This window comes from Nymphaea colorata, chromosome 2, assembly GCF_008831285.2.
Source record: "Nymphaea colorata isolate Beijing-Zhang1983 chromosome 2, ASM883128v2, whole genome shotgun sequence".
Taxonomy (NCBI): Eukaryota; Viridiplantae; Streptophyta; class Magnoliopsida; order Nymphaeales; family Nymphaeaceae; genus Nymphaea; species Nymphaea colorata.
Window position 1 is genome coordinate 940,443 of NC_045139.1, and position 27,578 is coordinate 968,020.

At 38.8% G+C, this 27,578-nt stretch overlaps 2 protein-coding genes across 2 annotated transcripts; both read right to left on the reverse strand.

The window, feature by feature from the left end:
• Nucleotides 1-15,222: 15,222 nt before the first annotated feature.
• Nucleotides 15,223-16,089, reverse strand: LOC116248405 (transcription factor bHLH148-like). The gene has a single exon (XM_031621176.2). It carries the CDS (start codon nt 16,040-16,042, stop codon nt 15,491-15,493), a length of 552 nt encoding a protein of 183 aa, XP_031477036.1. The 5' UTR covers nt 16,043-16,089; the 3' UTR covers nt 15,223-15,490.
• A 5,101-nt stretch (nt 16,090-21,190) lies between these two features.
• On the reverse strand, nt 21,191-25,097 carry LOC116249055 (solanesyl-diphosphate synthase 2, chloroplastic-like). Its single transcript, XM_031622169.2, has 7 exons — nt 24,897-25,097; nt 24,399-24,776; nt 24,173-24,297; nt 23,278-23,405; nt 23,101-23,204; nt 22,186-22,313; nt 21,191-22,091 (listed from the first exon to the last, which is right to left on the reverse strand). Exons 2-7 carry the CDS (start codon nt 24,598-24,600, stop codon nt 21,543-21,545), a joined length of 1,236 nt encoding a protein of 411 aa, XP_031478029.1. The 5' UTR covers nt 24,601-24,776; nt 24,897-25,097; the 3' UTR covers nt 21,191-21,542.
• Nucleotides 25,098-27,578: the final 2,481 nt, after the last annotated feature.

Consider the following 27,578-nt stretch of genomic DNA (forward strand, 5'->3'; position numbering starts at 1 on the left):
GAGAGAGAGAGAGAGAGGCTTTTGACTTTGACGTGAGAGAGGAAGAGGGGCATGTGAGAAGGAGACAAAAGGGGAAGAGGACAAGCGAGCATGTGCGCACATGGCCACCGGACCCCACAAAATTGCACCTCTTTATTTTCTTTTCTTTCCTCCTTTTTTCTTCTTTTCTCATTCTCTTTTTTTTTTTCTTGACTTTATGTTTTCCACACGCACCCACGTCCATTAATGCTGGTGAATTTAGAGAGAGAGAGAGAGAATTTAGAGAGAGAGAGATGCACGGAAGCTCGTTGTTGACAGCCGCAGTTTGCAGTACTCCATCTGACAAATATGCAATAGTTAGTAATTATCATTAATTTTATTAATTCTTTTATTTGTAATCAAATCATTTAGTTGTCCAAATAAATTATAATATGACCAAATAAATTATGCAAGCAATGACATTGGATCAATGTTTTTGTGGCCAGCTTTTGAAGCAAATGGAGTGGCTAAGATATTTTATGAAGATTACTAGTTTTAAAATCTAAATAAGTTCAATTGAGTTTAAGTTTGTGATAAATATATCCGAGTTGAATGCTAACGACGCATATCATTAGAGGCCTCATATTGGTGCAAGTTGTTTTGTCGATGTCATCATCATCATCATCATCATTTATCATCTTCTGCTGATAGTCTGGTGCACTCGTGTGGTTCGCACGTGAGAAATCGCAGCCATAGGAGTCAATTTTCCTACCAAACACATATGAAACACGCCATCGAACACCTCTATGGTCTCGAGGACAAAAGAAAGCAAGTTGTGGCGCCCATTTTGCATGCATTACTTGTTGTGGCTTGTCTTGATCATACTTCTGGTGACGCGCCACATCGCTAACTACGATAGGTCGAGGGCTGCTTCGGTCCATGGGCTGTGTCCCGCTTCGCCAATGACTTCGATGTTGACCCATCAACATTAGAGTTAGGGCTTGTTAAGATGGTCAGTTCAATTATGGAGAACCGTTGGATGTGGAGTTATCTTTTGTATTTAAGGAGAAGATGTCCTAATCCCTTCGTGTCGTGTTTGTCTGCCCTAATACGTAAAAGTTTGCATTAGTCAGAGTAAGAAAATTTTGTATGTTGTGTTTGAACATGCACAAGATTTCACACGCTTGCTAATTTCTCAAATTCAAAGTCGCAAACGAAACATTTTCTTGTTCATGGTGCGCGGCCTTTGCAGTGGCGTAGCCCCATGGGGGCCAGGGTGGGCAGTTGCCTGCTCCAACTCTTTGAAACTTGTTTAATTTTACATTTTGATATTTATTTTATACATACATTGGTGCACTTTCAGACATAAATGTTTCTAAACATGTGCCATTTTAACAATTTTTTCTGACTCCGCCACTACACCTTGGATTCATGGACTCGATCTGCCGACGTCGCTTTGTGGTCGGAAAATGGCTGCATGAAAATGAAGGCGTGGCGCCGGAACTGAAGACCACATGTGGTCGTGAGAGCTGACGTGGACAAGTCACATTGGTAAGGAGACAAAAAAAAAAATAAAACTCAATTTATTTATTTTTCAAAGAAAAAATAAAATAAAATAAAATAAAAAGGAAAAAAACCAGAGGAGTGCTTTTCCGTGAACTAGAGATAAGCTTGGAAAGTGGGGCCCAGCAGATAAAGGGCATCTGCTCCGGGGCTCTCCGCAATTTTTTTTTTTAATAAGTAAATAATTGAGGGACACATGGTGTACACGTGGCAAATAACCATTGGTTGGGCAGAAGGGATTCACGCCGTGAGACACGGCCTGCTCCCGGGTAACGGAGACGGCGCATCTCGCGCCGACGTGGCAAGATTCCATTGGTCGGACAGACATCAGCATCGTCCTTGGGAACGAAAGGGAGATGCGTCACCAGCGGGACCCGCTTTTAGATGACGTGGCAGCCACGTCATCTGTTACCGGATCGTTCTTCTCCGGGTTTCGCAGGTGGATCCAGATTCATATCCAAAAGGAAACGTGGACTTGGATCTCATATTATTTTCATATTTATATCCAAACTGGATTCATACGTTCCCACGGGCTTGCTCATATTTTGGATGTTGGGTTTGAGATTCTAAATCCAAATTGGTATCTAGATCCAAATCCAAGTCTATTATTGGCTGCAAGACCAAAAACTGGACGGTAATTGACGTTGGGGAAGACATGAATGACATGGGGACACTGTAAAGTCCGATCTTGGTCCGTTTTCAAGGAGACATCAAGTACTGGTACCAAGTTGGATATGGATCTTGATATGACTAATCCAATTGTTCGTGCGATCTTAGTTGAACTGTTATGTCAACATCTTCTAAGACTAAACGGTGAACCGCGGATGGAACCGACTGATATCTACGGCAGCTTTGGACTCGGTAAGAGTTGATGTAAATGTGGGTGACTACGACATATCATGCAGCACGGTTTGGATGAATGCGGATTTGGATCATCCCGCAAATCCGTCGCCACAACATTCAACACTGAAGCCTTGAAACTTCTACAACCTTTTCCCGGCGTCGAATCCGATTTGAATTCATACTCAAGTTTTGCACCCCGTGCCAAAAGAGTAGCGCCCACAACAATCGAACTGACAACCAGACTTTCACCGCCTTATTAGTTCGTTCAGCTAGCTAAACTGACTTTCAAGTGAAAGAAAGTGAAGGATTCAACACTCAGGGTGTGTATCTCTTGACATAATCTTGTCGGCCAACTTTGCTTGATCTTAGTAGCGGAGGTACTTGTTGGCTGGGGTGGGCCACTGCCCACACCAGTCCATCAAAAATTCACTATATTGTGTTAACTTCATATTCTAAATTTTATGCAATGCCCGCGCCAAAGTTGTGTCATCAAAGCAAGTTTTTTAACGATGAAAAATCTTGGTCCGCCACTGTTTGATCCCATCTTAGGGAAAAAGAAAGGACTCTTGGAACTTTTGAATCGGCCACAGAATCAAATCAGTTTGCTACCGAGGCAGGGACCTTGAGAGCTGCCTTTGCGTTCGCTTTTTGGTATCCGAAGTTCAATTTGAATCCGTCGATTCAGGCAAATTAAGGCTGATTTTGACAACACTGAGAAAGAGAAATGCGAATGATATTGATGTCAATCCTTGATGATGATGAAACACTAAGAATCCGAAGTATCTTCTTGTGGGTCATGGGCAGATAATATTGCAAACTTGGGTGATTCAATTGGACCCATCCTGTTAATGTGATTATCCAAGATTGGAGATGGTGAGACACATGATTTTTATCAGAGCCATGACTGTTCAAACAGCAAAGGCCACCATCTTCTACTATGCTTTATGACACTTATGTCTGGGAGCACCCGGTTTTGGAGTTCCCACAGAAAGTTGTGCAGGGAAGTAACTGAGCTGTTCCAAATTCCGGCCTACTATTCAACCACATCCGCAAACATTCACTTAGATCTGGTAATAGAACTCAGACATAACTGGGAACATGCCTTGTTGGCATGTCTGACAGATTCTAAAATAGCCATCTCATCCTAAATCAGCTTTTCTCTCATCTTATCTGACTGCAATTCTCTGTTTGATTTTGTGTATAATCTGCACGTTTTACTTAGGTCACGCATTGGAAATTCTTAGATTAGATTAGATTAAAATCTCTCTCTCTCTCTCTCTCTATATATATATATATACATATATATATAGGCTTGAGTTCTCATAATTTCTTTTCTGCAAACATTCTGCTCAGTTTCTACAACTCTCTTCTTTCATAAGGGAGCTAATGATTTAGTCCTGTTCTTTTCAGTGGGGAGCTAGAGCTAGACAGGAATGCTTCTACTAGAGTATGGCAAGAGATACACGTAGTTTGCTCAAGATACAGGAAGTGGTTCTGGCTGATGAGAAGAAGGAACCAAAAAACAAAAGTATTTTCTCTACTGTTAGATCTAACTGTGTTTGTGCTATGAAGTAGTGGAACAGTTCAATGAATCAAGTGGCCATTGATCGCAAAAGAAGCTTTAACGTGCCAAGTTCGTCGAAAATCAGATTGAGTGACGGTAACTGTGATACATCTAATTTTTCGTCATTGATGAAAAGATGCGACGTTTACTTTCATGGTCAGGATGTTGAAGGTGGCAGTTGTCATTGAATCTCACTAGGGTTAACAAATTAACAACAACTACGAAATGGAGCTTGTGGAAGAAAATCTGCCTCAATATACTGTATAATCTTTATGTTAATCATCTTTCAGGTGAATGGAAGAGAAGGCCGAAGCCCCCAGGGTCTACGGCTACACCCTTGTTATGCTTCAGCTTGCATATTGATTCCCTTTCTTTCGCAGCACAAAAGATTGACGTTACGGGAGTTGAAGGCAGAGACTAACTGCTTACCAGCCTCCATCCTCAACCATTAAGCTTGTCTTTGGCCAATTAGAACAAAATCATGGCATGTTCACATGGGGTATATGCTTAGGGTGTCAATGGATCAGATTTGGTTTAGATACATGACAGTGTAAGTTTTCCACAAATTGGTTTGACTTTCGATTGAGAAATTAGATGAACGGATTTATGAAATGATATTCGATCATATTGGGATTCAATTTTCAATGAATACCCAATCAAATTTGGAATCAGAATTTATGTTAGATTTGATTTTAAATCAAAATATTCTTTATCCAATATCCATATATTTGAAAATGGGACATTATCCATATATTTGAAAATGGGACATTCTTAGCATATCATAATGTTGTTCAGATTCTTCATACATTTAAAAGTTGGATTCAAATTCAATTGTGAATTTAAAAGTAGGATCTGGAAAAATTGGAATTGAAAACTTTAAAGTAACATGTGAGTATGTTATAGACATTTCTTCATTCCTATTTGAATTTGAATATTTGAACATGGGATAAGTTAAATATACTGATTAGGGTTACATCCGTTTTGAATATGATAATCATTAATATCACACATGTGAGGTATTGGCTTAGTGAATGAGTATTCCGCAAGACTAGTATAGGTAACTCCTGACATAAAATGTTCATTTGATTCTCGAATTCAATTTCTCGTTTTTTTACCTCAAATAACTCACTGGAGTGAAATTTTTCCAAGTTTTTGTCAAGTAGTTTGTTACTATGATGGATTGAAATCATTAATACACACAATGTTTGATTATCTTAATATAGGAAGCACTTCCATATATGTTTGTGGTGTTTCCAAGGTTGCATAACCAATGTAGCAATTCCATGTGCCTAGATATGCATGTGTGCATATGAGAGAGAGAGAGAGAGAGAGAGAGAGAGAGAGAAAGAGATGTTGACACCAATTCATTACTAGCTAGTGAAAGTAGCCCTCAAATGGAGTCCTCCAAGCAGTGTTATTTGTATCGCACATCATGCGATACATATCGTATAGGTTTGAAAAACCTATACGATACGCTTACGATACACGATACGCCCCGATACACCCCGTATCATACGATACAAGGATAAAATTATTTTTTATAGTTTTAAAAAAAAAACTTTTTTCTCCCTCTTTCTAAACATGTCTAAAAGTTGCCAGAGGGAAAAGTTTTACTAGTTTTTCTACAAAAACACCATTTATGTGATAAATCGTCGATTTAGAACTTGTTTGTCGATAAGAAGGTTTACTCATGGCCCGTGGGGATGATGGGAACTTAATTGATGATAATCATAATATATTATTTGTTGCAAACTTGTAATGTAATCTAAAACACTTTAAAGTTTAAACTTTAAAGTTTTGATCGATGTTTATTATGTTGTTATGAATTTCTTATTTGTCATTTCTAAATGTTGAGTGTTGTTAATACATTATGGCTTATAAATTATGTGATGAGTTTTTTTTTTAATATATATAAAACATGACTTTTTAAATTGATTTTTTGTTTTTCCTGATTTTACCAATTTTTTTCTAAATTTTAAATATTTTTATGAATTAAAAAATTAATTTACGATACATTACGCTACATTTATGATACGTTACGATACAGTGTATGGGTCGGCCCGACCGATACACGATACGCTACGCCTTTTATAACATTGCCTCCAAGTGTGTGAACTGTGCATGTGATGCATGTGTGCATGTTTGTGTGTGTATGTTTGAAGTACAGAGAGAAAGATGAAGAGAAGAGAGAGAGAGAGCCAATTTGAACAGCAATTCAGTACTAGCTAGTGAAGTAAGAGCCATGGAATCTATACGCATTTATAAGGTCTGGGGAACATACTCTCAAAAAATAGTGATCTATTGAGATACTCAGCGACCAACAACCTAAACCAGCACACATTTTTTCTCTTTTCTGATATGTGATCTTAGGATAGGCAGAACCTTACCAGATCCTGCGTAAGAAATATTTGCAGAAATTGTGCAAAATTCGCGTAAAATCGTGTTTTTTATCGGCGACAAGGCGGACCACAGGTGGCAGAACAAACAAATTCATAACACAAACACACAGTTTTTGGCAAGGAATAATAGCTCACATGATGCATAAATGTGTACATGGTCATATGGTTGTTGGATGAAAAATATGTGGCTTAGAGGTCGCCACATCCACTGCCTGAAGGAAATAATTGAGGGCAAGATCAAGATCAACTGTCTAAACAGTAAAGAGATCATGAGTCCCATTTCCTTCTTGATTCCTCCATGACCTCCTGTTTGATTGGAAGGAAAAAGGGTCCCCAATGTTGGCAGGTTTCAGCCCCACATGTCTCAAACGCGCACTTTCACAAAGCAAAGGAAGAAGAAGAAAGTTTTTAAAGCATCAGTGTAATTATAAGAGGTTGATACCATAATTTTCAAAATCCATTCTCGAACAGAACCAATGAAGGTGCCAAATCAGCGAATTGGATGATTAGTATATTGCATCGGCTGAATATAAATGAAAATTATAAAAAAAATCATTAAAAAATAAGAAAAATGTTTAAACATTTAAAAATTACCACATGGTACTCTTGAACCGGCTACTGAATCGAATCGGTCGATTTGTGCCAATTCTGATAATGCTGATGAGTTCAATACCTGACGTGTGCCTCTTGGTTAGTAGCGGAGTCACATGCGGGCTGGTGTGGACAGTTGCCCACATTAAAACCCTTAAAATTGCATATATACATGAGTATTTCTAAATAAGTGCCCCTCCAGTCAATTCTTCTGGTCCTCCACTGCATAGTTGACTCATGAATTGCCCAAGTCAGCTCGGATCGCCTATAAATCCATCCACGAGTCAAGCTTTGGGCTGACTCGGCCCTGACTTGGCCTGACTCAGCCCGCTTCGCTCCTGAATATATATTGTGGTTTTTTGAATACTCACCGAGTCGGCAGTCAACTTGCTGACCTAGTGACCCGGGCATCAGCCGATCCGAATCTGAGTCATGGGTTTGCCAACTATGCTCCATTGCTCAGCTAGCGCGTCAACTGGCTTAGACCAATAATTGAAGAGTATGTTTTATGTGACATCTCAATCTGTTTTTTCATGCTTCGACCTCACTATCCAACCAGAGCGTGGAAAGTTAATGCGTTCTGAGGTTGAGTCCAGATTCGCAAAAGTTCCAAGACTGGTAAGCTCACCAGTCCAATGAGTATGTGAAATAAAATTTTCCCATAGTAAAATCTACAATAAAGCATATTCCAGTTCCTGGGTAAAATAAAATAAGTTTCAGTCCCAAGTTTGAGCTGGCATTTTTGGTTACAAATAATGAGGAGCTATCAGTTAGGCAAGACAAAAGCAGAAAAGAAAAGAAAAAAGGACACAATGTGCATTATGAGATCCTGCCTGAATCTAGATTAGGTTTCTTCTGCAGATCTGGTATCTTGTCCCATTTAATATGCCTAAATGATCTGTTCCAAAACCTATCAGTATGGGCATGGGGGATCTGCCCTCTCTGGAAGAGGCCCAATATGCAGAAACAGCATGTACAATGGTAGGTGGAATTTTTAATGGAAACATAAAAGGAATAGTAGAAGATTCATCTGGATGACTTTATTGGCATTGTTGCAGAGAAATGGGAAAAAAGTTTAAAAAATAATGTTGATATAGCTTTTCACAGACAGAAAAAAGAATGCAACCCAGGCTTGTTGGGGTTGGTTGAGCAGTAGGACACATTAAATATTGTTTTTTTCTTAACTGTTTTACTTGTAAACTGTTTCCATATGCATAGAATCCATTTTGAATGAACAACAAGGACATGGGCAGCAAACTGAGAAAGAAATTATATATCTCAGCCGAAAGGCCTTCCACTTCTGCAGCGGTCATTAATTTGAGTTCAACTCCCACATGGATGAGCTTATTCATGAATTGCATTGATGAAGAAATGGTACTGGAACAAGGTGATAAAGAGTGAGAAAAGGCTACTAAACACACAAGGAAGAAGGCAAAATGAAAGGACGCATTTAACACAGGATCACTGTCATGATCATAGCTTGAAGATACAGAATGATCAGCACTCAACTAAATAATGTTTCATCTTCCTTCTTTGTCAGATTCCAAGACAAACTGATTGCACCAATAAAAAGGGCCACCGTCTTCCACGAACCATCCATCTCAAGATGGATGGACACTGATGATAGCAGAGTGAGTTGATACACCATGAATCTCACTGTATTCAGCCATGATGCCACAATCAATGCTTCAGCGACAACAGCCAAAAGAGCAAAGGGATTACGCGGAAGTCATTTCACACTTATTGGCCAACAGTGAGAGTACCTTGCTGCCATTAGTAAAAACGTGAGCCCATGGTCAACCTTTGAGTTAAATACTAGCAAAATGCCATTTACAAGGACCTTAGAAACTGTAGGTACTTTATCTCTGTTTGTTTCTATCAGAAAACATGTCTTTAAATTGCTGGCACATGCAAACTTCAAAGAGGTTCTTTATCATAAGTTCAAGAAAATTTAGGAACAAAGTCATGTCTATGTATCAGCATATTATAATGTTCAAAAATGGGTAAAACCGCAGATTCATGAATTAATGAGCCAATAAATCATTAGAAAATCATTGGTACCATCAAAAGCTTTAAAAACAAATCACAAATATCTGCATGTTCACACACACATAGATAGACATAAGATTAAAGAAACATAATTAATGGTGAAGGATTGTTATATGTCACATACTAATTATCCTCCACCATCCTAAACTTGATTTCAAGCATCGGTAGAGAGAAAATATTCTGCAGGTTTCAAATTTACGACGCCAAATGAGATTTGTTATCACCTTCGTAAATTACTGCTACCAAAGGATCTATAATAATCAAATCTTATTACCAATATAAATAGTTAACATGATTTCAATTACCATCACAAGGCATTGTTGCTGAACATTATGCATTCAAATGAACCTTCTCAGCATATTGTCTGTACTGGCAGGCGAGAGATAGTGAATGGTTGCTTCCTCTTCACTTCTTCAATCATGGATCCTCCACATGCTCGCGCTCTGCATGCAGCTTAGTGGGGGCACATGCATGTGGCGTTTTTAAGCCCTTTCAATAAATGGACAAAAGGGGGCCGGGTGGGTTTGTACTTAAGACTGCTGACAATGGGTGTCTTTCTTACATGGTGAAAAAGATCTTTCCAATTTGCTTTTCTTTTCACCTGGTTTACTTGTTTGGAAAGAAAATGATGCATTGCCAATTTGGATCTGAAATAAGAGCAGTGGGGCAAGAATGATTGGCCATTTCCTTGGGAAAATTCCACTTACAGAAGCCTTTTACTGTCTCATTGCTGCAAAAAGATATCCCACATTTATTTGAAAAGACACAAGAACCCTGACTTCCACTGAGACTACCAAATGAAAGCTCACTCGAAATCTAGATTTTCTTTTCCATAATAAAAGAGAAGCCACTCTCTAAACTTGTTAACTTCTGAATTAAGCATATACAGCAAAGGATTCAGAATAAAATGGGAATTTAGTCATAAATTTGACCTTTTACGGTCTAAATCCAATGCTTCATGGTCCCTTTAAAAATTTATCTTCCTCACGTGAAATCTTTCTCACACATCTGTCGGCAGTCTTTGCTTGATTTCCAGGCCTGCATGGATGAATGATTGATTGACTCATGTGACAATGCATATGCTGACGGATGACGGAACCGGACCAACTTGACAAGCCAGCTACAATCTTCTCATTCCACATCAACTTTTGGACTGTAACTAGCAACGGTGTATGTGCTTCTGATCAATGTTCTGAATCTTCGTTTGGATTTTGATACATTATAAAAAAAAAAACTAAAATTAATTTACAAATTTATGTTCAAATTTAATATATATATATATATATATATACTGTCATCCAAACATCCAATTTTTTTTCCTTTTTTAAGAAGTCATACGAATTGGAAGGAGTTTAAGATCACTGGAGAATTTCAGCTTATCAAGACAGTATTGTTTTTTGAGAGAGAAAGAAAGAGTACTGAAAAGCAGCGAGAGATGAGCTTTTCTTGGCTCCTCGTGACTTTGGTAAGGCCAATAGACCTGTCCTAGTCTATTCTGCACCGACCTACGGCCACTTGGACTGCCGATCGATTTCTCCCTTGGCTCACTGTTTCTTTTTCTCTTTCTGCCAATTCGCGAAATACTTATTTTGGAGTAGCTAGTTTCTTTATATATAATATAAAGCTCAAAAGTTAGGAATATTAGGCTTTATCAAATCAAACGCTGATGTCTAATATCATGAGTAACCAATATCAATCTTTGATTTAGAGTTTGCAATCGAGAAAGCATGCACTTATTGGCAAGGTTCTTCTTAGTTTTGTGTTAGGAATTCCTTTAACTCGTTTAACTGTTTCTTTTTTTTTTAACTAATTCAATGGACAACTATCTAATAAAAAAATCCAAAGGAAGAATTAACATATTTATTCTGCCTCCAAATATCTCCTAAAGAAAAACTTAGAAACAGAAAATCTTTCCCTCCCTCATGACATACTTTTGTAGTTGACCGAGTTTAAATGAGTCGAGTTCTTATAATTGGAGCACGATTCTGTTAACATTTCAATCCCAAATTCAAACTCGAACTCATTTTATTTATAAATGAATCTAACAAGAGTCGAGCTCGAGTTGGTTCCAACTTGTTGTCCAGCCTTAGTTTCAAGTTTTTGCTATATAATGAGGGGAAGGAAACATGCTCTTACAGGAAGCACAAGATCTCTCTCTCTTTGTCCTTCTCCTTCTGCAATAATGCATGGGTTTCTGCTGATGTTATCTAGCTGTTGTGGGGTTGCGTGTGCTTGCTGCATGTGCTTCTTCTGGTAAGGCGTAAGCAAACATGTGAAATGGAAATGCAAGTGCACAAGGTAGATCTCTCTCTCTCTCTCTCTCTCTCTCTCTCTCTCTCTCTAGATTGAGTTGTTTAGAAATCTTTTCACACATAAACTTGCAGCAAACTGTTCTCTCTCTGTCTCATTTGGTTGTCTAGAGAATTTTCACAAATAAACTTGATGAGAATCGAGCCTTTCTCCCCTTCTCCCTCTCTCTCTCTCTCTTATTAGATTGGGTTGTTTAGAAAATTTTCAGAGATACATAAACTTGATGAAACTTGATGAGAGTAAAGTCTCTCTCTCTCTCTCTTCCTTTCTTACTGGATTGGCCTTGGGTCGTTTTGAAGTTAAGTTTTCACATTTGAAGTTTGAAAGTCAAATCATTCTCTTGTTTTGAAAACTTTCACAATTGACGAGACTCCAATCTCTCTTTACTGTGGGATCGAATTGGCTCATGTAGGTGGCAACTTGATTCAATTCATCATGCATCGAGTTTTCACTTTTTCTAATATATTTAAGTTTTTTCTTTCATTATGTTTACATTTTTGTCGCTAACTTCTTTAGTTTGTTTTGTCCGAACTGTAGCTTATTCACCTGAATTCGATCAATCAACAACCCCGCCACAATCCGATTCATAAACTCGTTTTTATAGCTCTCTCTCTCTCTCTCTCTCCCGCTAAATTGGATTTCTTTCATATGTGAACTTGGTGATCAAAGTAACAGGAAAAAAAAAACAATGAGTTTAAACTTTAAACTCAAAAAACTGCATGCTTGAATGGTTAAAAAAAAAAAATCAACAAATCAACACCCAAAATATTATAAGTTGTTTAATCAACTATTTTTGCACTATAAACCATTATTAATGTTCTCTTAGCAACTGCTTTTTAGATTTTTAGTTTCCAAAATTCTTACAAAATCTCACATCAGACATATTTAAACTGTCATATATATATATATATATAAGCTCAGGTCATTTGACTTGTCGAGTTTCTTTTTATCTCTCACTTCATTTTCTTTTTATCTCTTTCTCTCTCTTCCGTAAGAGAAAGTTGCATGTGCGCACGTGGTGGCATCGTGCAGGGCAATCTCCAAACGGGTCCACGTGCACTCTGACCCGTCCGTAATGAGCTTTTTACATGTCAACCCCAACAATACAATCATAATTCTAAAAGCCGATCCCAAAAATCCAAAATTCGCATCAGCCCCTCAGTCAGAAAACTTTTTCCAAATCTCAAAAAGGACAGGTCAGGTGCCCTTGTCCTCCCCACCCTCCGCCTCAAATTAACCCAATTTTTTATTTCTTGACCTCCCTTAAAATATTATTTAGAAAAAATAAACAAATAAGAGCACTGCCCAAGTAGGGGCATGGTGTCCCCCACAGGGAACCTGCTTGTGTCATCCACCATCCCTACAACATTTCAAAACCCCACTGAATAAACAAATCCCCACCACTAAAAAAATAAATAATAAACAAGTTAATAAAAATAATGAACACCAGGCAAGGATATTGGCATGATGGAAAGATCACTGCTCGAGGCGATTCATCTCATGCACTCCATGTGATTTTGTTTTAAGTTGCCTTTTCTTTCATATATAGATAAGTGCACAATGTATTAAACTATAAGAATTAAAAAATAATTTTGAAAACTTAATGTCTCACTCAGTGGTCTAGTGTGGGCAGTTGACCACACCAATTTCGTAAACTTTACTTATTAATAATTTCATATATATATATATATATATATATAACATTAAGGTTATTGAACTAGTGCCCCCACCAGCCAAAATTTTTATCTTCACTAGCGGTCTCAGTTCAATTTTATGAGTCGATAAAACTTATGCATATTTTTTGTTTTATAAACAATTAGAACGAAAAGAAAGTTAGTATTTTTTGTTTTTTGTTTTATAACTAGTATTTTTTGTTTTATAAACAATTAGGTACTAAAAGAGAAGCTAAGTTGGGAGACTCATGATAATATATTGGTCTACTAGCTTTTTCTTGCTTCTATGTTGTGTAACACAAATACAAATAGCTTGCTTATTAGTTTTAATCAACAACTTAGTTGCTGGGCGAGTGACAAAGTTTCTTGGCTCGAATCCGGTTCAAACTGGGTGGGTGCTGCTTACTTGTGGATGGCAATCCAATGCTAGAACTTATAATTTTTTATGTCAATTCTGGATTTTCTATAAAGTTTTTGTGTCAAACTCGACTAAGTTTATGGTACCTACATCATGCAATTACATTTATTTTTAATTATCTTCTTTTTTAGATTATAAATAGTGGATGTGTTATACTTTAATTGACAGGTGTCACAGTTTCTACCCAAAACAACATTGAATACGTGGGTGAGGGAGAGGAGGGAGCAGTTTTGACCTTTTTATCGAATAACCCAAATCAGATTAATGACTTACTATGGTAAAATGGTCCATAACAATGGTTTATCTCGCTAATTGCATGCATTTACAATATATTCTAGGTTGCTATTCGCATTTCATTGTACAAACATGTAACTTGGTTTTGTCTACATAAATGTTATGTTTATGTTATTTTTCATCGATCGTATTAAGCACATTTGTTAATAAATATTGGTTCGATTGACTAGATTGCGAATATAGAAATTGGTATTGTCTACAAAAATGAAATGGTTTGTTAAAGATAATTATGATTATTCATTCGATTAATTTGATTATGTACATATACCTTGATTTTGCTTACGTAAATGTTAAGTTGATGTTATTTACCGTTGATCGTCTTAAAAATATTTGTTTAAGCAGATTGATTCAATTCCGTTTTTTTTTTCTTGTATTCCGACCTTAAGGGTATGCTTGTTTCATCATGGATCTAAGACCCGCAGTGATATGAAATCCCTGGAATCTCAAATCCAAGAATTTAACGTCGGACCACGCTCATATCTGACCTTAAATCTATGGTTTTTAGCATGTAAGGTGGATTTAAGATCCACATTATAGAAATCCTCATTAAACGAAGGATCTTTAATGCGGCCTCGGCTCTAAGATCCGATGCTATCAAACGCAACCTAAAAGATTAGCTAATTCTTGGGAGCCATTTTGGCTGAGCCAAAGCTACACACCCACTGAGGTTGATATGGTATGGGCTTGTAGGGGCAAATGCCCACACAAATTGCTTATTTGTATATTGATGCTTCACAGTCATTTTCTTATGTGCATATTACTCCCTCACAAAAGTCTTGGAGTCACCAAGAGACCATGGTCCCTATGGTCCCCAAACTTTGAGTAAAACATGTGTGGGTTCATCAAGTTGGTCAAGTTTGTTTCACATAGTGCCAAAATGTAGACTTTGAAATTGGGTCCATCTCTTTCTCCCTTCTCTTGTTGAGCTTTGAATTGCTACTTGGAACATTCATTCAACCTCTTTCCAGCCACCCAACTCATGGGCCTTAGCCAACAAACTGAATCGAGTCTTCAAACGCTGCTAGGCGCGCGGCGGACCCACCTGAGGCGGTCTGCACCTACTTGATCGAGCCAAGGTGGGCTCGAGCCATAATGGGAACACCAATTATTGATTGAAAGCGGACCCATCTCGAATCGATCCACAAACTGACAAGATCTCCCTCGCCTGCTCAAATCATCAGAGCGCCATCTTTATGAGCGCTTTTGTCCCTACCAACATAAGAGGACTCAGCATTCATGCCTCGCTCTAACGTGGCCTCAGTCATGGCCGAGAAATCTCTGCCATCGAAGCCGCAGGTCACAGCGCTTTCAGAGAATTTGCAACTTCAATTCTCACTCACCTGTTCATGGTGAGTGAGTTTTTTCACCTTCATTTATAAATTTTTTTTGTCCTTTTTTTAAATAAAAAAATAAAAATAAAAATAAAAATAAAAGCTGTCATTTTTTTTCCCCTACAGCTGGAATGCCAAGATGTGCACGTGAATCCAATTGGGCACCTGTGATTGCTTCGATTCTAGAGAGAGAAAGAGGAGAGAGACAGAGAAAAATGGAGCCTGCCCATGAAAAAACACCTCGTCGGTGAGGCAGATGTCTTCTCATTAAGATTAAAAAGAGAAGAAAAGAAGTAAAAAAGAAGACCCACAAAGAAAAAATTACATGCGGAAGAGGAAAGAGCAGAAACCAAGAAGAAAAATAAGGGTTGGTTTCTTCCCCTTCACCTTCCTTCCTTCCTTCCTTACTTCGATAGTTTAACACTCGAAAGAAACAAAGAAAAGAAGAAGGGCAGGCAGGGCAGAAGCAGAAGCAGAAGCAGAATCCCCAGCTGCAGCTAACAGGGCTCTCTGTTCATCATCGTCTTCTCATCGCCTACAGAGTCGAAGAAGCTGGCCAGGGCCTTCATGGCGGTCACCTGTCCCTGGAGAGCCATTATGTAGTCGGCAGCCTCCTCGAAGAGCCTCTCCAAGGCCATGCCCTCGCCTCCGGGGACCAGCCTCTTCAGAGCCCTGACCCTCCTCTCCATGCCCTCCTTCTCGCTCTCCCTCCCCTTCAACGACAGCAGGGACCTCTCCCTTCTCCTCCTCAGGGACGCCATGGGCTTCCTCTTCCTCACCAGCATTCTGCTGAGCCTCCTCGTTTGCAGCGCCTTCTTCTGCCTGCAACTCCGGAGCCTCAGCCTGAGGGCCCTGCACCAGTGGTATTGCCGCCCGTTTGAGGATTGGGCGAGCCCCATATCAGCAGCCGTCTTGATCATCTTCCCCCTCTGCACCACGCTGCCTTGTATTCCCACCTGCTGCTGTGTGGCTTCTCCAATGGCAGGCAGCAGCCATTGGAGATAGGAGACTGTGTTCCTCGCCGACATGGCTCTTCTGTTTACATCCATGTTCTAGAGAGAGAAGTGGTGAGAAGAAGAGGAGGGGTTGAAGATGAAGCTGGCTGTGCTTAAATCATTGTGGAGAAGAGCGAGCTCTGTGGGCCATCCCCAAAAATGTCCATGCCAACCAGGCAAAGGGGCCCACTTGGTTCTTTTTGTCTTTCAAAACTTTTTTTTTTTTCAAAAATTTATTTTATGTTTTTATTTATTTATTTATCTATTTATTTGTCCTCATAAATCAGGCCATTTCTCCAAGTCTCCTCCTGCCATTCAAGCATCTTATATATGTATATACTTTTCATTTTCAACTTAGAAAGAATGAGCTTACAATTATATTACAGGAAGTTTCTAAGTCATAAAACATTCTCACAAATTTGGTTCAAAACCCAAATAATTTCTCCTGCTTGATGCATCAAAGTTCAAACACTTTCCTTCCACTGTTCTTTAAGTAGATCTAAATGTGGGAATGATTTTGATACTAGAATGCCCACTTTTGTTTTTAAAAGCAGCGCACATGAAAAGAAAAGAAGGATTTTCACGTTTTAATCAGTACCAAACACGACTCTAGTGATAATAAACTTTTTTAAAGAAGATGAAAATGAAACTAGCAAATTACATTGATTGAGAAATGAGCTGCATCTGGTTCGATTAAAATGTAATTGGAATCAAATCCAGATTACGGAATTGGATCCAGATTGATGGTGCCATGGTCATGGGAGGGAGAGTAATATGATCATTCACGCTCAAACGGAACGCACATGCGCTCACATGCGCCACTTAAAGACCTGCCGACCCATGTGACCAGCCTTCCTCGGCCCTACACGCGCCTCTCTCTTCCCTCAGACGTGGACCGCTCTCGGCCGTCCATCTTTAACAGTCAAGACCTCGTGGTTTGTTCCCAGCCGTCGATGGTCTTCTGCCGACCTCGGCCCAGGCGCCGGTCACGAGGTGCTTGTGATTGGGCCATGCAAAGAGAGAGATTGGCTGGATTGGGCGGAGCTGGCCGCGCCTTCTCCAGGTGAGAGGGCCCCAGGTCATCCACATTTGAGGGGCTTCATGCCAATGCTGCCGAGCATCTCCAGATCCATGCCACCAGAAAACATGGATTCGCATCTTACAATAACTCTCTCTCTCTCTCTCTCTCTCTCTCTCTCTCTCTCTCTCTCTCTCTCTCTCTATATATATATATATATATATATATATATATATATATATATATATATATATATATATATATATATATATATATATATATATATATATATAAAGTGTGGAGGGATGAGACAAAAAGTCCCTTAGTTAGAGTAACAAACCACAGAAACCAAAGGCGAAACATACAATACAATTCACAAAAAACGAAATAAGAGGGGTGGGGAGAGAGTGGAAGGATAGAACGATACCATCATCCAGCTGCAGAAAGAGGATGATGCCGCAGCCGAATGACAAAATTGGCATCCCCTACACAAGACGAGCTACAGACTCCGACCATAGAAGGTGCCCCTGAAGACCCTGTTGCTAAGCTCCTCCCAAATGCGCCACCAAGCTGAAATAAGCCACAACCTATAAACACGACCCCAAGAAACAACCAAGTGGGGGGAAAGACAAAAGAGGAAAAGAAGACGAATAGAGGGTAGGTCGGGAAGACTATTAACAAGGGAAGGTGAGGCAGAGGAAAAGACCTTAAAAAAGCAATTGCAAGACATAAAAAAATGAACTCGAGACTCACGACGAGAGAGAAAAAAAAGCACCGCTTAGTCATGGTGTTGTGACATTTGGGGCAGATGGTGGCAAGGTGGCCTCAATAATCATACCTCTAGAAGTCTCCTCTTTTTCTGGTAGCCAGGAATCAATTTTTTTCTGCTTCATATTTTTCTAATCGAAACTTGTCCTCTTGGAGTCAGCAAAACACGACAAACTCTAAGCTAATGGGTTTTCAGGAGCCTTGCAAATTGTGGGCAAACCAGACATGTCAACAGCTTCTTCTTTTAACCAAATTTGACTCTGATGATCAACCATGGTCGTCTGACTAAGAATCAGCATATAGAATCGTGCTTATTTATGAAATGATAAAGCAATTTGAATCTTGAATATGCTTGACTAAATTTTGGGTGTTGATCAATTCTCACTAAAACCTGTTTATGTACCGTAATTAACTGCTCTAAGTTCGATTTCTGCAAAATCAATCATGTATTATATAATTTACACTTATATGTGATTAATTTTACAAAATTAAGATGAAGAAATGCCCTGGATATCTTCGTCTGTATAAGAGTAGAGCATTTCACCATACATATTCTACTTAACCTCCCGCTCTCTCTCTCTCTCTGCCTTCTGCTTTCTGTTCTCTGCAAAATGGGAGTTAATGTCAGAAGAGGTCAGTTGCTGAGTGTCCAGAGCCCTTATCTCCTTATGCAACGGAGACATCTGGTGGACGTCCTTCTTTCCAATACTTTAATCGAGAGAGAATTAACGAGTTCATTGTGTGGGAAGGGGGACCAAGGTCCTTGGATTCAAGTAAAATAAAGGTGATGTCTTTTGGATTTTTCAGAAAGTCATTGGAAATGGCAATCGGCACATGCTCTGCCAGAGCCGAAAGAAGATTATTTTCATACCAACCTTAATTCCATCATTATCCTGAATCATGGATACACTCAGAGCATCGGTTTCTTAGTTTTTCTCTTTTCTGGTGTTCTCACATAAAAGAAAAACCCATCATCTGATCATGTACTGTAATGTTGACCTGCATGTGACTCCATGAAGCCTGTCATTTTAAAAAGAAACTCTCTCTCTCTCTCTCTCTCTTATTCACATGGTTTCAGCACTACCCAACTCCTGGATTACAACACTTGAACATTTGCAATGCCACTAATTTCTGGATCTCCTCAAAGATCCTATGGTTATTAAAAAACTCTTTCTCTCTCTTTCGCTCACATGGTTGCAGCACTATCCATCTTCTGGATTACCGCACTCGGCACATCTGCAATGGCATCTAATATCTGGATTTTCTATAAGTTGTGGTACATAATTCATTGCACATTCTCATGTTCAGTGGAACACGAGACAGTGCAACTTGTTATTTGTTAATGTGATTTCCACATGAAAACGCTCCAAAAGCGAACACCCTGGTGCTTTGCCACTATCCAGAACCTTCAAATATATAAGGTCTTCTCTTCGATGTAATTGAATCATCATGCATCAAGTAATAGAAATTGAAGGCTACACGAAGAAAGATGAATTTGCGCAACCGATGGTTGTTCTTGAAGCTCACCAACTGAACACCAAATGCAACCAAAATTACGGAACTGTTTACCAAAAATCTTCAAATAACGTCTTTTATTTGGTAAAGAAAGAAAGATAGGGATGCAAGAGCAATAATAAATTGTAAAAGCTGAAGGTATTTCCTAAGTTTTAACGCCAATATATCACAAAAGATTGGAACACTGAAACGATCAATAAAGGAAAAGAGAATACTGAAAAAATGATGGAAAATAACAGTAAAGATCCAAACCAAATCAACCTTGCAACACTTTTCAAAGTGTTCCTTTCATCTGTTCCATTTGTAAATATGTGTCAGCAGAAAAAAAGCGGGCTTAATGATTTTGATGAAGGTTTCAGTTTTATAAACTAAGGGCATAGGAACGGTCCTCAAAATAGAATATCACGGTGAGACAGGCATAAATGAACAGTTCCTGAACCTACGAGCTTTTCGCAAGTAACTTAATCGAATTTAATTAGTTTGATCTTTTTCTAATTTAATGGGCATATTGGAACTTGAATCTCACATACATGCTATCTTTACTACTCAACGGATCTGTGAATTGATCGAGTTGCAATCTCCCAGTGGAGCATTTTTCCTATAGCCTATGTGACATGGAGTCTTCAAGGAAGTAACGATCACAAGCTCACGAGGTGCTAGTGTAGACGCTTGTGCTGCTCTGGCTTGTCAAATTCAATCTTCAGCCTTGTCAAGAGCAATCGCTGAACCTGTGCATATCATTGGCTGGCTTTTACTTGAGCATTGTCGAATGAATTGTGAACTCAACAGGCTCGCTATTCATTAGCTGAATTTCATAAGCAAATTACATCTTATGCTTACGCACCGGGAGTGGTTGGTAGATACTAGACCAATTGGGTAAGGGATGAAAGTCAGACCTCTTATATTCATGTTAAAAAGTGTTTTAAACAAAATATGGACTTTTTAAAATGTTTATAAACACTAATTTAATATAAATCATGCTTTAGTGTAAGTATTTTTGTCAAAGAAAAAGGATCTTTCTACTATCAAAATTTGATGTTATATGAGCTGTGTTCATTTTTTTATTATTAAAAAAACATTATTAAGGTAAGAAATGACTAAATTAATACATGTTTCTCACCAGATCTCTCTTATGATCATATCTATACGGTTAGATTGTAAAAAAATAAGTTAAGAATTAATTTTAATAGGTTTGGTTTTCGTCTTACCCAAGTAGTCTGGTTTTGACCAACTTTTATATAATATAACACTGCATCATTTCCAGTGCCTGCGGCTCAAGTAGTCATGTTATAAATGAATACGAGTTTCTGGAGGAACTAAAACAAATCACTTTTTAGATAGTTTCACTATTTGTGGTGATGGAGTTGCTTCTGCATTTCAGCAAACAACAAAGAGATCAAATGGCACTCTGTCAAATGATATGTTGAACAATCTGCGTACATCTGCAAACTGCAAAGTGAAGGACAGAAACAATGAAAACAGAAGAAATGCTCTTGGTGAGAAACCGAGAGGCACCCTGAGGTGAAAAGCTAAACATCCAATACCAAAACTACAGCATGTACCACCCAAATGACATCAAAGTCCGGTAATAGCAGTAGATCTACAACAAACAATAGGAATTTTAAAGTAACTCATTGTTAAAACAAAGTGATTTTTCTTTCCTGGAAAATCCCAACACTGGAAAATGAGTAATGATTGAAAGTTTTATGCTATGCTTTTCAACTTTGAAACAAATTGACACGTAATCAACAGAGGCAATAGAATACTAAAAACTTTTAGGCTTTAAGCTAAAAGTTTTGAGCAGATTATTTGAAAGAGAGGCTCGGTCATAGTTGTATGAATCCATGAACAATAATCTGGAAAAGTAAAGAACATGGCACCCTATGCTGATGGAGAAACAATTTGCTAAATGCTTATGCAAACATGGGATTGAACTGAACTTAAGCAAAATAATATTACATAACTCACGACAAAATGCACATAAAATACAGGATTGTGTCGACAAATTCATTGTAAAGAATGAGGTTGAACAAAACCAAGTTGCAGTAGCAGTAATTACAACATTTACTATGCTAGAAGAGAGTACTATTCTTGAAGAGACAAAAGGTGAAAATATTAAACATGTATCGCATCTATCCTTGTATCTGAAAGCAGTGGTGGGTAACTCCCAAAATCAGCAGCATCACACAGAGAAATCATAATCAAGCAGGAATTTACTTCTCCAAGCTTTCTCCAATTTGGTAAGGTCAACTTCTAGTCCAATCGTTCAAGAGCATATTTAACCATTCCTGCAAGCGATGACCTCAGCTCATTCTGAGGCAGGCAATTTAGGCTTTGAATAGCAAGGTCAGCTTTCTGTTTTGCTAAATCTCGTGCTCTTTCAATCCCCCCACCTTTATAAACCAATTCAATAGCCAATTCCAGAGATCCCATTTCAGTAAACTCAGATTCAATAATTTCTCTAAGTTTTGGTTCCTTCTTTAATGCAAACAGGACTGGGGCAGTGAGATTTCCTTTAGCCAGGTCACTTGCTGCTGGCTTGCCAAGTTTCTCTGATGACTGTGTGAAGTCAAGTATATCATCCACAATTTGGAATGATAGACCTAAATTTTTCCCATAGTTGTACATCTCATCACATACTCTTTCACCGACACCACTGAATATAGCTGCAGATTTTGTGCTTGCTGCAATTAGGGAAGCTGTCTTATAGTAGCTCTTCAGCAAGTAGTCTTCCAAAGCAAGGTCACAGTCAAAAAGGCTCGAGGCTTGCTTTATCTCACCACTTGCAAAATCTTTGATGACCTGTCACACCAAGATTTTCCGCAATGAAATATCACACGCACATGTAAACTTTGTTTTAATATGGAACTTGAGAACATTGAGACTGTAGACATACTTGACTAATGAGCTTTATAACTTCAATGTTTTCTAGATTTGCAAGGTACCATGATGACTGAGCAAACATGAAATCGCCAGCTAGCACTGCAACCCTAGTACCATAAAGTTGATGAATTGTCTCCTTTCCTGAAGAGTTGACAAAAAGACTGCTTACTTTGGCATGTAGATAATGTTTGAGCAGAAAATTTATCATAATCAACTTCTCAGCTCATTTGTGCTTTGGTAGAAATACAAAATGCAGTATATTGTTTGTTATGGATACTGGATAGTTACTAGAGTATTTGAAGCTCGATGTATGAGACCTTGTTTTATTATTAGCGTATTATTGGTCATTAGGGTCCTAAACATGTTTTATCTGATTACTAAAAGAGATACTTATTGAGGATATCAAGTGGTTGGTCGCCTAATGCATAAATCATTGCGGTTTTTGTTCTTTTCCCATGCTTATATTATTTGTGCATTATAATAATGTTGCGATTGAGGAGATTCTAATATGGAACTTCTAGATTTCTACTTTTTCTCTTTAATAACCTTCTAGAGGAAAACATGTTAAAGGATAAATTACCTGTTGTGTAAAATTTCCAAACTTTTCCAAGTTAATTGGCTGTTTCTTCATATTCATTGAATCAAAAACGAATTGAAGGTGGCAAACTGAAGATAAGGAAACATGAACTCCATTATATTACATGCAAAGGTAAGTACTAAGCTTCATAGCTTCCCTTCTTTTTCCATGAATCAATTCAGCTATTTGACTTAGCTAGTAAGGAAGAAAATAATTAGAGGGCAGAGTTAATAAACAAGAACAAGGCAACAAAGTAGACGATTATATGTTTAGAGCTAAAGCATCTCATATTAACCAGAAACTCTATCCTATATAAGCTGCATAACGCTGACAAAAGGTGAAAAATAGTACCTCTTCTCAAGCTACTTTCATCCAATACATCATCATGTATTAAGCTTGCTGTGTGAATCATCTCAATAATTTCTGCTAATCGCCGATGTTGTGGTCTAACATCCCTGAGTATCAGCATTTATGAATATTTTTCAACTGAATATATTAATAAATGAAAGGGGGGAAAATGTAGCTTACTTCAATCCTGTCATCTGAGATGTGGCTCGTGAAACAAGAAACACTAATGCAGGTCTCATTCTCTTTCCACCAGCACCAAAAATCTGTTCTGCTGCTGACATCAACATGGGATTTTCCGCACCAACTATCTATCAAGAAGTCCCAATTTAAGGATCTTAGTGGCACATGCTTAATTGATAAGGATTGCAATTATCAACATCAGGTGAAGATGGTGCATAAAGCAATGCATCAAGGGACTTGAGAAGCACTTATCACTTTGGACAGCTCCAGCCATGCTGAACATCGTTGAATTAAGGAAGAAAATGACTTAACTTCAAGGAAAGATGAAAATATAAAACTGAATGCAGCTAAACTTAAAATACAAGCGCTTCTCATCTTGAAGATAATAGTCATTCACAACGAAATAGCACAGTATTAAACCGCACGTGTAATTAAATAGCGAGAGACAATTGTGAAACATGTAACATTTATGGTAGTTGAATGACACACATGGAGTTGATGTGGTCAGTTCAAGAGCTTTTTTTTTTCGGCAGACTTCTCAACGAGTTCGAACTTGCAGAACGTAAGGACTTCACAAAAACTCTAGACATTTCGGCATTTGAATACTAGTAGAAATCTGATCACCTGTTGCTGGCTGTTGGAATCATATGAACTCAAATGTCAATTACTAGATGCAACCTAGTTCACTGCCTTTCCCTTTGCTGGATCTGAATTGACCAGCTGAATCAAGCAGTGCCAATCACATAGCATGATTAAACTTTTGAAGAAGTTACAGGAAATATTCCGAAATGGCTGTCCACAAACACATATGGGGCTGACAAAAGAACAGAGCAGCTCGTTGTTCTGTTCGATGTCAGAACAGGGAGTAAACAGGTAAGAATATGTGACCACTTACTGATTGGAGATTTTCGTTTAACATGCGCAGGTCATCAGCAACAGCAGCTAGCAAAGAAGACATCGAAACCCTATTGTCAAATTTAACATCACGGTTGAATGACAATGCTACATCTTCTTCCTTAACTGCAAAATTCAGAACCGTCAAAGAACCAAAGAAAAAGCCAATAGAACTTTCAAACACTTCTCCCAAGCATGAAACATCAGAACCATCCATAAATTCGTACCGTTTAGCATAACATCCGGCCTCTGAACTGAAGACACTCCACAGTGGAAGCTCTTCTTCTGGCGGAACAATCGGTCACCTTGCTGAGAAAGCTTCCGATAAGGGAAGCCGATGCTCGAAATACAGCATTTGCTCGAACACCCGCAGGAGGCAAAATCCAACCCACTCCAGCTAAAATCAACAGATGGGTATGTCAAGGACATCCTTCTCTCTCTAAATTCGGCACCACTTGACACAATCTCCAACGGTAAACCTTCACGACCAAATCCGAGACAGAAAAAGCTGAACCAAACTCTTTTTTAACAAGAACCCTTCAATTCTTCATCCCCAAACCGATAACAAGCTCAAAGGGATGCTGTTAGAATGAAGGTTTCCGCACCTTTGTAAAAGAACAACGGAGTAGAAAGACCACAATAAGCTTAGATAGCTCCAGCCAAGAACAACAGAACGATGGCATAAAATATCATAAAAGCTTCGAAAGAAACAGTTGGAAGTGTACCCTTGTTAAGTGTCAAGATCTTTCTAGTAGAAAACCCATATCGCACTTGCCATAGCTCCCAACATATCATTCCGTTTTGAAACGTCCCCCTATTATGCAGAGAGACAAAGAGCGAGAGAGCGAGAGAGAGAGAGAGAGATAGAGAACACTGACAGCCAGAAAAAAAGACATGGGTGTTGTGATTTGTGGGATTTAATCTCTGTTTGCAGCTGGGAATCGTGCCACGTGGCAAAATAGCTGAAGAAGAGCGTGGACGACCTTTCTGGCTGGACGAATCAACATCATTCACGTAACCTTCTAAGTATCTCTCCCTCTCCCTTTTCCGCCTTAAAGGGAAAATGAAGGAAATAAAAGGCATGTCCTTGGTCCGGAACGGTGCTTCACGTCGCCATAATGGCCACATGGTTTGCGTGCCAAAGAAGGACACTCGCGATACAAAACTCGAATATTGTTTAGTTTTATACCGATTACCGAGTCTGTTAGGTGGACCTTTGTATGTAACGTGGCTATTTACTATAATTTTAACAGAAGGAGACAGTTACAGCCATTTCAGGCCAATTAAACCAACGTTTCTGTGCATCTCAAAGCGCCTGCGTGTCAGTTATTTCTTTGTTTCTTTGAGAGGTTAACACAATGCACTGAACAAGACGAAGCAGTCGATGACACGTTCTTTCATATGAACATGACAGCAATTTATGTGAAGGATGAAGGCAGTGTTTGGCTGTCGACAAATAAGATGCTATTCGAACTTTTTTCTTCATGGTCCAGGCCCTCCCCATCAGGCCATCACGTTGGCGTTCATTGGCATCAGATTAAAGCAGTCTGTGTGGCAATGAATGAACTCAAAGGTTCCTACACTGAGAAGGATTACAAGTTTCCTTTCCAAGGCTTAGATGGCCTCAATAGGGCCAGTTGAGGGCCCAATTGCAGAACAAGGTGTAGGCTTAGCCTGGACCAGTTCTTGCAAAGCTGCGGCTAGACTCAGGCAGGGCCCCAAGCGACCTGGTTGTCAGCTCAGGCGAGCCCTAGCCTATTGAATTTGTAGTCGAGTCGACTTGATAGTTGATTGTTAATTAGACCAAACTGGGTCACTTTATTTTGGTCACACTCAATTTTTTGGACCGAAGCCTGACCAGACCTTCGTTGGGTATTCAACTGCATGTCCATCTCTGCTACGCTTTGAATGGCTGACCTAATGCAGTGTCAATTGCAAGTTATTTGTACCAGTCGTTTAGAAGCTATCAAATGCATTTGCTTAGTGTTTGGAAACTACTTAGAGGCAGATTCTTCTTCTTTGTATTGTGAAGCTGCGATCGAAGCAGGGCTCTGTTAGATTACATTACCCCAAGGAATAAGAACTCCTAAATTCCTCCAATTTGATGGTATAAAGCCAAAAGGGAAGCCAAGTGCCCAGATCTCTTGTTGGGTATATGAAATAAGAGAACTCTATCCTTACTTTCAATAGCCTTAACTTCATAATTTGAATTCTCGCAACGATTACAGAGATTTTCATTTCTCCAAGGTTGAAAGGAGCAGAACTCGTACTTCCTTGACAAAGATTTCTGTTGTTCCAATCCTTGATCTCCCTTGAACTGAAACAAGCTGTTATGGCAGTCATTGTCATCAATTACATGCCAAGAGAATTCTCTCTGCGGGCAATTTGAGTGCCTGAAACTTGTTGATGGTTGTTAAAACAAATGTTGGTCTCTGCTTGAAGCTTAATGAGGGAAGGTAGGTATTTGTGAAGCATCCATCCAAGCTGCGTCTTACACAATGAGAGCCCGTGCCTGCAGATGCATTCCGAGAATGACTATATGGAGCAGCCACTGCCTGATAATGAGCAGCTGCAGCTACCTAATGAGGGTGAAATATCTATGAGGAAGTGGAAAAAGATGCGCAGCTTAAGTAGCTCTGTAAAGAGAACCCTTTCACTTGGAATCGCTTCAACATAGTTACCAGCAAATGAAATTGATGTAGGGAGACAAAGTCTCTTGATTTAGTTGTGGGAAGACTACAGCAAGACTTAACAATAGTTGCAGATGGGTTGTAAATGGACTGAAGATAGTGTTCAGCAACCTTAACGCCCAAGAATTTGCCATTGACGATGAAAATGTAGACCGTAAAGTATGTGGAAAAGGAACATGACAGTACATAAATTCCGAGAATTTTTCAGAAAACTTGTAGAAATATTTTGATGGTATCATGGTAAATTTTGATATGTACCATTTTGCCCTCATGGCACACATGCTCAATGGGATCGAGTCGGTTTCTCTTGCCTTGCAAACATAAAATAGTTCCGCTGTTTTCCTAAACTCAATTCACTATTTTGAGATCGAGGTCAAATAGAACGCATATATATCTTCTGATTGAATTGGGATTTGCTAAGTTTGGTTTATTCGAGACTCAGATTTCGTTTAAATTAATTTCTTAACTGGATTTAGTTCGGGTATAATCTAAGGCGAAGTCTCCATCCAAATACAGATTTACATAATGTCAAACTGCATGTTTCCCGTCACTAACTATTGGATCTGGCAATTTCCCATGTTTTTCAGATTTGGGTTTCGGACTGGTAGACCCTGATTTGTATTTGGGTTTGAGTTTGGATCTGAATGTGATGTTACCATTTTGGATTCTGATTCGGGTCTAATTGGATTGATCCTCGGGTAAGAGTTGTTGAGTTTT

Coding starts and splice junctions, on each gene's coding strand:
- LOC116249055 (XM_031622169.2), bottom strand. CDS start 24,600: ATGTCCTTGACATACCCATCTGTTGATTTTAGCTGGAGTGGGTTGGAT. Junction 23,205..23,277: donor TCTCAGATGACAGGATTGAA/GTAAGCTACATT, acceptor GCTGATACTCAG/GGATGTTAGACCACAACATC. Junction 22,092..22,185: donor TTATAAAGCTCATTAGTCAA/GTATGTCTACAG, acceptor TTGGTGTGACAG/GTCATCAAAGATTTTGCAAG.
- LOC116248405 (XM_031621176.2), bottom strand. CDS start 16,042: ATGGATGTAAACAGAAGAGCCATGTCGGCGAGGAACACAGTCTCCTAT.